The sequence below is a fragment of the Copadichromis virginalis genome, linkage group LG2, assembly GCF_057382275.1.
Source record: "Copadichromis virginalis isolate Kocher_CV1m ecotype Utaka linkage group LG2, C_Virginalis_male_GT1.1, whole genome shotgun sequence".
NCBI lineage: Eukaryota > Metazoa > Chordata > Actinopteri > Cichliformes > Cichlidae > Copadichromis > Copadichromis virginalis.
Window position 1 is genome coordinate 25,062,203 of NC_140619.1, and position 12,766 is coordinate 25,074,968.

Sequence of the window (12,766 nt, forward strand, 5' to 3'; positions counted from 1 at the left end):
TCACCCAGATTTCAGACATAATCAGGAGACACTATAGAAGTCATTCAAGAAATGACTGTAGCACTGTTTTCCTATCAGCTTTCAGAAAGGTCAGTGATGTAATATTAAACCCCATTTTGCAGAGAACAATGTTTGAATAACACATGTAGATGGAAATCAGGTGCACAGAATTTCTGTCCTTTCCCTAACCAGTTAGGTGAGAGTGTAGTTTTCGGTAGAAACTCCTCTTTGCTCTGGGACAAAAAACAGAAGTTTCATTAAAACAATTGTTATTAGTCAAGATCTGGCACCTGTGGTTTCCTATATGTGCTTCTTGCAAGGACTTTTTTTTTTTTTTTTTTTTTTATCAATTGCCTTCTCCATGGTTATATTACAAAATTATAATTTCAGATTAAATCATCACGCATCTGCTTTATACTGAACTAGCTGGCAGCTCTGACTTTTCCATGGGATTCTCTAAAGGACAATACTTTTCTGTAAGGTCAATATATAAACAATTTCTGCCAGTATTGATATATTAGTAGAGCAGCATTTTCCCTTAGCTAAATACAGTAATATCAAAACTGAGCTCAGAGTTCCTCAGCATGCTTGGTTTCGAACACCCCTATAAGAGGAAGCGCACATGTGATAATGTAAGCTTAGTCAAACAGCTCGGCAGTGACCTTTAAACAAAGGAATTGTCAATGTGATTAAAACTATTAGTCAACACAATCTGGCATTTTCCTTTGCCAGTAACTCTTCTTCACAGTGACATTGGCACATCGCTACAAGCATGACTGGTTAACAGCCTAGCGCTGGTGGCAGTAACGTTTACCCTACACACTTTTTTTTATATAGTTGAGGACAAAAACAGTGCCAGGCCTGAAAAAAGAATAATCCACCGTAGATGAGCAGTATCTGAAAGCCATGTCCTTAAGAAAAGGGGGGGGGACATGCATGTGGTCCTTAAGTTTCAAATGAGACTCATCGGAAATGGTCTCAGTGGAAGGGTGACTGCCAAAAAGTCATTCTTAATGAAGAGAAACAAGGAGTAAAAGGCTGAGGTATGCCAAATTACACAAGTATTGAACTGAAAAGCATGCAGTGGCGCACTATCAGTCATGGATTGGCCTCCTCAGAGCCTGGATCTCAAATTTATTGAAACAGTGTAAGATAAACTGGACAAACAGCATAAAAGGCAGCCAACATCCAATAAAGATCTTTGAATGTCCTTCAAGAAGCATGGAGAACTCTTCCTAAAAACTACTTCAATGACACAAAAGGTTGCCTAAGAGAGTTCAGGCTGTGTTGAAGAATAAAGGTGTCCATACCAAATATCAAGCTCGTTAGAATTCCACAAAATATATTATTGCCCGATATGCTGTGTTTCCATTTATGTGTCCAAATGTCTGAATAAATTGTTGAAACTACTTCCCATTTTCCAAGCAAAATAGAAAGAAATGAGAGATGGTTCAAGACTTTTCCAAAGCAATATAGCTATAAAGAATTCTGTGTTTAATACTGTGTAATGTTCACCTGTAGTTATAACCTCTCCTATGAAACTATCTTATGCAGTTATAATAGTTTGCAATACCAGTACCCAGTCACTGATGCCCACTAGGACTTTCTTGGCAAATATATTGATAAAAAATATTATTCTCAAACACTATTTAAATATGTTTGTATGTCAAATGTTGATGTTAAAAAAATAGCTTTTAGCTTATTTAATCCCCGTTATACAATGAAAAGGGCACGCAAACACACTTTAGTGTCTTGTGGCTCTAAAAAGTTCAGTTCAGCAGTTCACTAAATTAATGTTTACTGGTGTGTGTGTGTGTGTGTGTGTGTGTGTGTGTGTGTGTGTGTGTGTGTGTGTGTGTGTGTGTGTGTGTGTGTGTGTATGTATGTAAAGGGTCCTAACGACCTGAAACTCCAGTCTAATTGTTAATGAAGTATCATTTAGGACCAAATTTCCATGTCACATGCAAGAAAAGTCCAAATAAACAACATCAGACCTAGTGAATCATAAGCGACTCTTGTGTGCATTGGTCTGTAGGTTATGGTTGTTTGTCGCGAGGCCGTGGTAGCTGTCGCGAAGCTGTGGTGGCTGCTCTGTTCACTTCCCCCATCTTAAAAAAGCAGAAGAGGTTAAGTGACATAATGACTTTCGGGGCGAAATACCAAACAAAAAAAAAAGATATGACAGTCCTGATCTACGTTTTAGTTGTCTGCATGTGACAGAGAGTATTTGTTACATTTTTGAGAAATGTTTCAACTTTTATGCTTGTGAAAAAGTAAAAGAATACTATGATTTATCTTAAATTTTTCATTTTTAAAAGTGGAAATCTTCTTTAAAAAGCTTCTTTAAAAACACTAAATCGGTATCTTAGGGTTATAGTAGATAGGCCTCTGAGGTCAAATGAGACTTTATGAATGCTATGACATGATCTTTTGATAAGTGATTAAATTAGATCCTCACTGGTTGCAATAACACTTTTACTGGCAGTTAATCCATTAGTTATTCTTTGATTGATGTAAACCATCAGAAAATTATTAAAAACAAAGGCTAATTGTGATTTACCCATGCTAACGCTGACATCTTACCACTGACATCTTTCTAATCTAGTCAGACCACAAACCAAAGATTTTAATTGACTTGCATAAAGAACAAAATATCAAATCTGCACACTGGACTTCAATATATCATCGAAACAATCTTGTGTTTTCAGCTTTAGTTTATAGTAGGTGTAATTTAAAGGAGACGTCTGTGAGGAATTATAACATTTGCAGCGAACATGACCTCAGCTCCAATCTAACCACAATGCTGAATGCATCACGTGTTACATTAGCCACGTGGTCTGACTGGAACAGCATACAGTGTGTCTCTGATTAATGTAGGTCAAAGGGCATGAATGAAATCAATTTGTATGTTTCACAGCTGTCAATACAGTAAATACAATACTGTTGGTTGTGACTAAAGACAAATAGAATACTTGGTTCTGACATAGTCAGTTTCTTACAGTTTCTTCTAAACCAAGTAAAGATAGTTTCTGTCTCAGTTTCAGTGTATGGATGGATTCTTGTGCAGAGCTGGTAGAGTTTGATTTATATGCAGTTTAAACAATTGTCTCACCTGTCGGAAAACATGAAGGGCACAGCCTGATACCCACTACAGAGTCACTGTTCTTTGCTTCCACTTAGTTCTACTTTTGACATTTTTATATACATGTATTTATGTGTATACATGTGATGTGTGATGTGATGTGTCACTTACGCCTAGTCTTTAAAAAAAATTAAAAATTGCTTAAATTGTCTCTGTGGGGTTTACACTGTGGCCAACATATCCACGGAAATGGGTTTCTATAAGCAAAATGAGGAATGATTATGACTTCTATAAGACAGGGTCATCCTTACTGAGCCCATCAATAGCAATTGGGGGGGGGGGGGGGGGGGGGGGGTGATATTTCAAGGCCAAGGTCATGTTTTGGTACACTGAGTGTATATTGTGTGCACATAAAAATATTGTTTCTTTCTATATTTTGAACAGTTTAACTTTTAAACACTTGGTTTAAATACACAACGGGATTAGATTAGATTAGATTAGAATTGCTTTCATTCATCGCTGCCGTCTTACTGACCTTATCCACTCATTTCCTGACTATGACAATCATGGTACAGAAATGCAGCCACATGGACATGCTATGCAAGTGCTGCTGAGACTTGATGGCCCTCTTGCGTCGTGTGATGTCTTTTTTACCCCACTAGATGGCAACATTGCACCTGATACGTGTGCTTTTCATAGGTCTTGACCTGAAATGAAACGAGACTGGGGATTGCTAGAGATATGTAGCCTAAAGGACTGAAAAATGTACAGCACTCATTTTTCATCACAGCAGTTTATTAAATTTCTAGTCAATATTTGCTGACGCTATAAAAGCACTTTAGGAACAACAATTATACTTGTTTTTTCCTTTCATGTTTTATGCTGATATTAAAATGGATCGAGTCTACTGGTGGCTTGACACGTTTTAAAAGGCAAACACCTATATTTGTCCACTTTATGTCGACTGGAGAGCATATTGTAAGACATACGTTCCGCTCTCATAAGCATATGCCCTGATTTTACAACTAGTGATTTTTACGAGTCTTCCGTTCAATCAGGCCATTATTATCATCAGCCCAACCTTTTTGATTTACAGGAACATCTGGCTGTACAAGAGACGGACTGCAGCGCCTACAACTCCTTTCTCATCAGTTACTTCAAAACGTCTAAATCACGCAGGGAATTTTAATAGCCTTCCCATATGTGGACACTTGAACATGAGTCCTCGTCAAGTGTCCTATACGCACACACATATGCAGACGCACCTTTACATCGTTTAAATGGCGTGCGCATTCCTGTTTGCGAGTAAGGACCTGAGATATTTTGCAAACCTTACGTTCGGGTGCCAAGGAGTTAGTAAATCGCGGTATTAGCATGGCTGGGAGATCGGGGCCCAGACTGACATGCCTGTTTTTGGATACTGGGACAGTGATATTTGGGGTAACCGTGTGCGTTGGTGTTTGGGGATATAAATATACGCCACCCCGGAGGCCTCCGGTCTTCGCGCGGGCCTGCATGCCGACCAAGGCAGACAGATCACTTTGAGGGAGCCACAATCAAACAAATGTGCTGAAGGATAGATATGAACTTGTGCGTGCGTGTGTGTGTGTGTGTGTGTGTGTGTGTGTGTGTGTGTGTGTGTGTGTGTGTGTGTGTGTGTGTGTGTGCGCGCAAAAAAAAAAAAATCGTGAGAGACTTTTTTATCACTATTTATTGTGTCGTGTACTCACGTGGTAGGGTGCTCATATTTCTCCTCCCACAGCAGGAGACATAAATAAACAGCTACAGAAAATGATGAGATGATTGCCGCGGGTTTGGTGTCTAACCTTGACCGTTTATGGCATTTCTCGGCGGTTTGCTGGTCGCTTATTATGCCGAAAGGTCACTCAAAAAGTAACAGTTAAAAACAAAGTAAAACTTGTTTGGGGTTATTAGAGTGCCAAAATATATAACCTCATAATTCCAAATAGTCTGTATTTTGTTTTAATTATACGTGAGCTTTTTTCCCTGAGCCCGCAACCGCCAGCATCAACGTGTCAGACTCTTTCATTTGAGCCGTTTTTTGATAAAATCTTAATTTTCAGATATAGCCTCCTGATAAAAACAACAAAACCAAACGACTCTTTCATCCTTTCCATTTCATTATAATTAAGCAAACAGTACTTAGTGAGCAGATGCCTCCCCCGGACAATTCAATTTGACAATTTAGAAATGACTCTAATGATCGGAGGAAAACCAGGACTGGCGAGCAAAGTGGGGAGAGCTGCAGCAGCATCCTCATTTCCTGCTAGAGCTGCTGGATTTGTTCGTCCGGTCTTCATGCATGTGGGCTCACCGCGCAGTTTCATGGCTCCGTGAGCAACCATGCAAATTTTTTGTCACACTTTTTTTCTTCATCTCTTTTTTTGTGCTGTTATTGTTTGTGAGCAGTTGCTTTTGAGTGACTGCAAATTTCTTTTTGGGCAGCAGGACGCAGAACAGTTTAGCTGTAATCCTCATATTTATGTTGGATTCAGCATTTAGTCCCGCAAGATTTATGTAATGCATCTAATCAAAGCTAATTTCAAACCACCGGGCTGTAACACAAAATTGTGCGCAGCGGCTGCCAGGCTCTGTTTTTTCTTTTTTCTTTTTTTCCTTTGGTGCGCTGAAACTTTGTTAAGCCCATAATCTGCCGGAGTTGATACTCTGAATGAACACTTGGACTTCTCCGTGCAGTTGATTCCGAATCTCGTGTGAAAACAACAAGACGGAGCTTCAGTTAAAAAAAAAATACAAATAAATGTTTGAATAAAGTCCTTTTTCTCCACAGCACACGCGTGCAGAATGTGGACAATTAAAATATTGGTTTTTTGGTTGTTTGATGTTGAATTAATCTGAGACATATACGCATAAATCTGCGCGCAGATGGTGAGTGCTTCTCGGATTGTTTCACTCCACTAGTGCATGCTTTGTCACATAATAACGAGACAAAAACGAAAAAAATGTTTGTATATGATCCTCATTAGAACATTTAATCAGAATCTGTTTGGGCTTTTTGCAGATGGATGCGGGGATATTTCGTGGCGTGCAGTTTCTCTTGCTCTTCTCTTTGCTCACAGACGGAAAACTATATGGATCAAACTAACTTCCTCCCTGGAGCTGGTGTTTGATTGCCATGAACATATTAACTGTCAGCTCTAAACACTAAACACAAAAAAGATTTAACACGCACACATCACGCACGCACAGAGAGAGAGGGAGAGCGCGCGCAAAGCTTCAGGCTAAGTGGCTGGGGCGGGACAGTGCGCGGAGCGAGGCGGGGACAGAAGGCAGGCGGGCGGGCAACGTGGTGGTCGGGTTGGTGGACAGATGATTGTCCGCGTTATTAACTATGTTTGAGGCGTGCAGACCACGCCTCCTTCACCTACTAGTCCTCCCCTTTGCGTGCAGACCACGCCTCCTTCACCTACTAGTCCTCTCTCCTGTTTGGCATCCCAGAGATGGTCCAAAGTGATTCCTCAGGGAAGGAAAAAGAGCGCAAATCACCCGAGCGGGAGATGAGGAGGAGTTGAGCCGCTGCTGCCCGGGACTGCCGCTTAATTGCGCGTAATCTTCCGTTTCATTCATCTGAGCTGAGAGAGAGAGGAGGGGAAGACTTTGTAAATAAGGAAACGGAGCTAAGGAAAGCGAAACGCGTTTTCATCTCCTCGTTTTTCGTTTTCTCTTTGGACTGTTTGTTTGCAAAGAAAAAAAAGAAAAGAGAGAGAAAGAGGGGGAAACTGACATTTTTGCTCGCGTTTATGTCAGCTGCACCTTGATCCCGGGGACTGTCGCCAACTCAGTGCAGCCTCTCATCCTGCGCTTCCCCCCTCTTTCATCGTTTCTCACGCTGTTCATCTTCCCACAGCTGCTGCTTCCCCACTCCGTTTTCCTTCTGGAGTCGCTGACACGAGGTGCAGCTAACCTCGGATGCTGACAGCTCCCGGCCTCCCTTTATTCTTTCTTTCTTTTTTTTCCCTTCCACATGTCGCATCTTTTGTTTACTTTGAGAAACACGCCGCAACTAAACGCCGAGTGAAACAGACCACGCTACTTTGCTCGTTCTGACAGCGCGATCAAACAGACAAGCAAGAGGAGGGGAGGCAGGAGGGGAAAAGAAGAAGAAGAAGAGAGAGAGTGAAAGGAGGGAGCCGAGGAGAGGAGGAGAGAGAGAGGGGGGAGAGAGTGAGTGAGAGATAGAGACAGTGTGAAGGTGCGTTTTGATGTTTGGCATCCACGAGAGCATCCAGAGGAGTGGGAGTAGTATGAAAGAAGAGCCCATGGTGGCCGGGATGAACGCGGTTCGGACATGGATGCAGGGCGCCGGGGTGCTGGACGCCAACACAGCCGCCCAGAGGTGAGCCCAAGGCGGCCTTGGCGGTGCGCTGACTGCGGGGCGTGGAGACCGGGGATATGGGGGGGAGAAAAGCCGCTCAGATCTGCGGTGTTAAAGACGGGAGAGCGGCTGCATCACTTGGGGCAGCACGAGTCCCCAGAGGACGCAGTTGTGGGATAATCACCGCTCCCCCTCCAGGCATTTCAAGCCCTTTTCCCCTCATTTTTCTCTTTCTTTTTTCTTTTTTTTTAGCTCAAAGTCCGACTTACTAAAATATTGTATGTGCCTCGAAGTTTTTTATTTAACGGATTTCAGGAAGAAGGGGCTGTAACAGTGACTAAAACTCCAGGGCGAGCGGGGTTTAAATGTTCCCTCAGCATAACTTTAGTTTGAAAAAGTGAGCGCTGAGTTTTGCTTAGACTTTTCAGCTCACTTTGTTGTTTACTCCTCCTTTATTATTCATATTATTAGTAGTAGTTGTGATTTTGTTGTGATAAAACCGAGTAGCTTATGTGCATATAGAATTATATTTTTCAGGTCTACAATTTCGCAGTTTTCCCACAAAATAAAAGAAAGTGAATTTGATTTCATTAAAGCTGCAGTAGAAAGTAATGACGCTAACATGGACGACAGGCCTACCATCGAGAGAGCAACTGATGTGTCCAAATTATGACGTTAATATTAAATAGTACGTCGAAGCAATTTAACTTTACGCTTTAACATTTAGCCATATTTCTGTAATTATTGTTGATGAAACTGCAGCTTTTTTATTCAACTGCACAGAGACGAATTTTGCCAGCGATGAGGTTGAATCTGAGGGCAGGTTTCTGTCGTGCTGTGATTCTATTTTCTTCATTTTATTCTTTTTTTTTATTTTTATGTATATATATTTTTTCAATGCCCGTCGTTTTGGATGCTAGTTGGTCTGTGCTTGTGTCCGCAGCGGAGTGGGTCTCGCTCGGGCACACTTCGAGAAACAGCCGCCCTCCAACCTCCGCAAGTCCAACTTCTTCCACTTCGTCCTGGCTTTGTACGACAGACAGGGTCAGCCTGTGGAAATAGAGAGAACCACTTTCGTCGACTTTGTAGAGAAGGAAAAGGTGAGTTTGCAAATTAAATATACAAACAAACACACACACACACACACACACACACACACACACACACACATATATATATATATATATATATATATATATATATATATATATATATATATATATATATATATATATATATATATATACATACATGCCTTATTATTTATTTTCATCGTCTCACTGCCTGTAATAAAATATTCAAAGGAAAGAGTACAATGTTTAAATTGCAGCGAAGCATCGACTGACGCCTGACAATATAGTCAAAGTGATAAATTACCAAACGCACACAGCAGGGATTATTACTCCCGAAGGCTTTCCTGATGTGATTTTTAGACGTGGGTTCCTAAAAAAAATATAATACTTTCAGACTTCTGATTATATTTGTCATTACTCTGACTTTCTTCATAGCTGCAAAATAATGAATATTACACATATTTACAGCAACTTTTGCGCTCATCTACCGAGAACCATATTGACTTTTATATTCTGTGACAGCTCAGCACAGCATGCAGCCCATTCCTGCAGGTGCTCTCCTGACAAGCTTCTTCATTTTCACATGTTTTTTTTAAATTTTCTTTAAAAAGGGAACTTTCAATATTAGTCTTTGAAGTCACATCGATATAGGAAAATGTTTTACTTATTAATAAGTGCTGCATTTATTAGCATTTAACAACGACTTCTTTATAATTAATTATAGTCAAATGTTTTTGTGCTGCCCAATAAGAAGACGTTACACATTGCGCGTTGTCGTGTTGGGGGGAGATAATAAATGTGTAGGAAGTTGTATCATTTTAAAAATAGGAAATAAAATAAAATGAAGCTGTGGGAGAACGGTAGAATAGTTTAGGTTACAAAGCTTAAAAACAAATTTAAAAAACAGTGTTTTAAAAAAACAAAAAACAAAAAAACAATTAATTATTAAGAAGTTGGGTTTCTTATTCTTTGTCAAATAGCCTCATTAAAAGTTACGGATTCCTTTTTTTTTATTTTTCTAACTCTTCTCTGCAAACTCGATACGAAGAGGTGAGAGAGAAATGAAAACTTAATTTCACTGTATATATATATATAGATATAGATATATAGATATATATATATCAAGTTGTAGACATGCAGTCGAAGTACCAGGACGAGGTGGCTCGCTTGTCTGCTTGCTTTTACCGGGTCTGGTTTAATTTTCATAGGAAATGACGGGGGAAAAGACCAACAATGGGATCCATTATAGACTTCAGCTCCTCTACAGTAACGGTGAGTTTGGTTTCCATAATTTTTATGGAGCAATAACAGAAGCAGCGTGTCAATGAAACGTCAAACGCAAGTGAGAAAACTCTGGAAATAAATGTTTTAGGTGGTCACTTGGTTGAGCTTCGGTTTAGAGGTTTTATAGTTTTCTTCTATGGATTTATTAGCTTTCAGGCAACATGAAAGATGATAACTTCAGATATTTTTAAATTATTGCATTATTACTCATAAATGAAAAAACAAAAGCATGTTTTTTAATTATTATTTGTATTATTTATGTATTTATTTATTGCTGTTTCATTTGCTTCTACCAATAAACGCAGTGTATTTCTCTTTAGGAGTAAAAAACTCCAAGCTGCAAAATAAAACGTCTTCCTTTTAAACTTTTTTTTTTAAAAGTCTTCCTTCCTTCGTTGAACAATTAAGTTGTATTGATTATGTTTTAGTAGACTCCTGCTGTGCTTATTTTCAGTCTTAAGTTGATACTAAATATTTATGCAGATAAAATCAACACAGTAAAGACAGCAAATTGAATTTTCAAGTTCCAACCAAACTGACAGCGTGCAACAAATACTGAAAGTCATTATTAACAGTTTAGACTCATCGTTTCCATGAAGTGGCTCGCAGGGGAAACCAGAAAGAATACATTTTGTGCTCAGAGAGATTCCCCAGCCCGTAAACGCTTTGACTTTTTAACGTGTGTGTGTGCAGGGATCAGGACGGAGCAGGACTTGTATGTTCGTCTCATTGACTCTATGACTAAACAGGTAAGACGTGCTTCCTTAGACTAAAAAACAACAAAAAATGAACTCTACAATGGTTTGCTGGCTCTGTTGATCTGACTGTTGACCCCCCCCCCCACCCAGCCACCCAAACCCAGCCACCAACCCCCTCCTCTTGCCCCCCCCCCCCCCCATGCATGCCTGTGTCTGGGACCCTCAACTTCAGCACAGCACAGCCTGCTTGATAAACGACCTGTCTTACCTGTGGAATACATTTACAGAGGCCCAGAAAAGTAGAGGACATGTGTCCTCATATTCTACCTCTGCACAGCAGCTAGTGAGGGTGTGTGTGTGTGTGTGTGTGTGTGTGTGTGTGTGTGTGTGTGTGTGTGTGTGTGTGTGTGTGTTTTTAACAGGCAATATATAAGTGTGTGTTCACATGAATGTGTATGTGTGTGTGTGTGTGTGTGTGTGTGTGTGTGTGTGTGTGTGTGATTGTGAGTGTGTGAATCTCTCGGTCGTGGCGATGTGTTAGTGTTTGAGAGAGACAGTGATGCATGCCAGCTCACTCTTTGAGGACCTTGACCCTCATTTCCTCAATGTGAAACAGAACAAACTATCCCAGAGTGTGTTATTGCCAATTCAATCGCACAAAGAAATACAGAGCAGCTCATGTGGGCTGGCGCACTACTGAGGGATTTCACCGCTCGGATGAATTAGACAACGAAGAAAGTGAGCCTCTTCAGCGCTGTTTTGATATCAGGTCTTTTGTTTTGCCAATTCTTCCTCTGGTGCCATTAGGCTTGAAGAGAGTTTGTCTGAGATTGAAAAGAGTAGGAGGAGATGTTGTTTGTGCGAGAGCGTGTGTGTTTGCATGTTTATCGGTGCCCGCACGCGTGTGTGAGTGTGTGTGAGATTGTGTTTGTGTGTGTGTGTGCAGGGCGATCACAGCCCTGGAGAGCATGTTGAGTGGGGTTGGAGGGGTAACCAGACTAGATTTTTGGACGCTGTGCTGTATGGACCAGATGGTGCACTATACTCCAGTCTGGCAGTCCAACTGCTCACTGTACACCACGTATAAACATACGTGCATGCACAAACACATATGCACGAGCAGTAGTACACACACACCAACAATTTTGCTCTTACTGTCTCTGTCAGAACAGAGAGTTCCTGTTCAGGAGGACTGGATTCCCACGATACACAGATTTGCCAGATAGACAAACACTACTCCCAGATGAAAGACACACACACATGCACACACATCTTTCTGTTTTTTACTTGCCCCCTGCATCGTAGTTTGACTTTTTTTTTTCTCTTAATACACCACTGAAAAAATGTAAACTACAATCATTTTAACTTTCTGTTATCTTTCCCCCTCCCCTTTCTTTAGGCCATTGTTTATGAGGGCCAGGACAAAAATCCAGAGATGTGTCGGGTGCTGCTGACCCATGAGATCATGTGCAGGTAAAACGCAAAGCATTTTATACCACATTTCTCACTCCGAAGATGTCTTTGTTGGTGTAAAGAGGGGGCAAGGACATGAGGAGCGCTGCTAAATTGCAATAGAAATCTTATCATTTTCCTCAAAGTGGGTTGGGGAGACGGGCCCTGGCCTATTTCTGTTGTGCGTGTATGTGTCGGTGTGTATGTGCGCGTGTGCATCCCTCTCATGTTCAGCTAATTAGGACAAGGAAAAGCTCATTACTCAAACCCATCCTCCTCAGTTTGTGTAATACATGCAGTTTGCTGTGTCCTGACAGTGAGCTATGTGCAGAGGGAGACAGACTCAAATTACACATAAAATAAAGACACACACACACTCAGTCAAAAGTAGTAAGCTGGGAGGACTCTCACAGTCTCGTTGCATGCATTCACAATCAATAAAGGCATCACACAGCGTGCGATTGTCTCTTACAAAACCAGCCATCTAGAAGAACATGTAAGAATTGCATGGAGAAAAATGGCTAGTGGCAAAGTGTAGACACTTCCTGGTTATCACACAAGGCAATTTAGACCACTTGTTTTCATATGCTGCAGGAAACGGTCGAGATCAGAAATCTGATCTGGCTCTCCAGTCCTCTTGTCCTGGGGGACTTGAGAAAGCAGGGGGAGGGTCAGTCTCTCTCCAGCCTTCTCTCACTTGCTTCGATGTCTTTCTTCATCTCCTCCCACACACACACACAGATACAGTAGATGCACACATGTAGTCAGACACAGGTACACACAGACATGCAAAGGCTCAGGTGAGCAGACAAGAGAGAGA

At 41.0% G+C, this 12,766-nt stretch overlaps 1 protein-coding gene across 4 annotated transcripts in view; it reads left to right on the top strand.

The window, feature by feature from the left end:
* The first annotated feature begins 6,418 nt into the window (after positions 1–6,418).
* Positions 6,419–12,766, top strand: part of LOC146717363 (transcription factor COE1-like) — a 55,735-nt gene continuing 49,387 nt past the window's right edge. For all 4 annotated transcript variants that reach the window (XM_085474987.1, XM_085474978.1, XM_085474995.1 and 1 more), the window contains exons 1-5: positions 6,419–7,460; positions 8,383–8,539; positions 9,721–9,784; positions 10,490–10,545; positions 11,894–11,967. In XM_085474987.1, the coding sequence (XP_085331113.1) occupies positions 7,327–7,460; positions 8,383–8,539; positions 9,721–9,784; positions 10,490–10,545; positions 11,894–11,967 (485 nt within the window). In that variant the 5' untranslated portion in view covers positions 6,419–7,326. The remainder of the gene's footprint in view (positions 7,461–8,382; positions 8,540–9,720; positions 9,785–10,489; positions 10,546–11,893; positions 11,968–12,766) is intronic.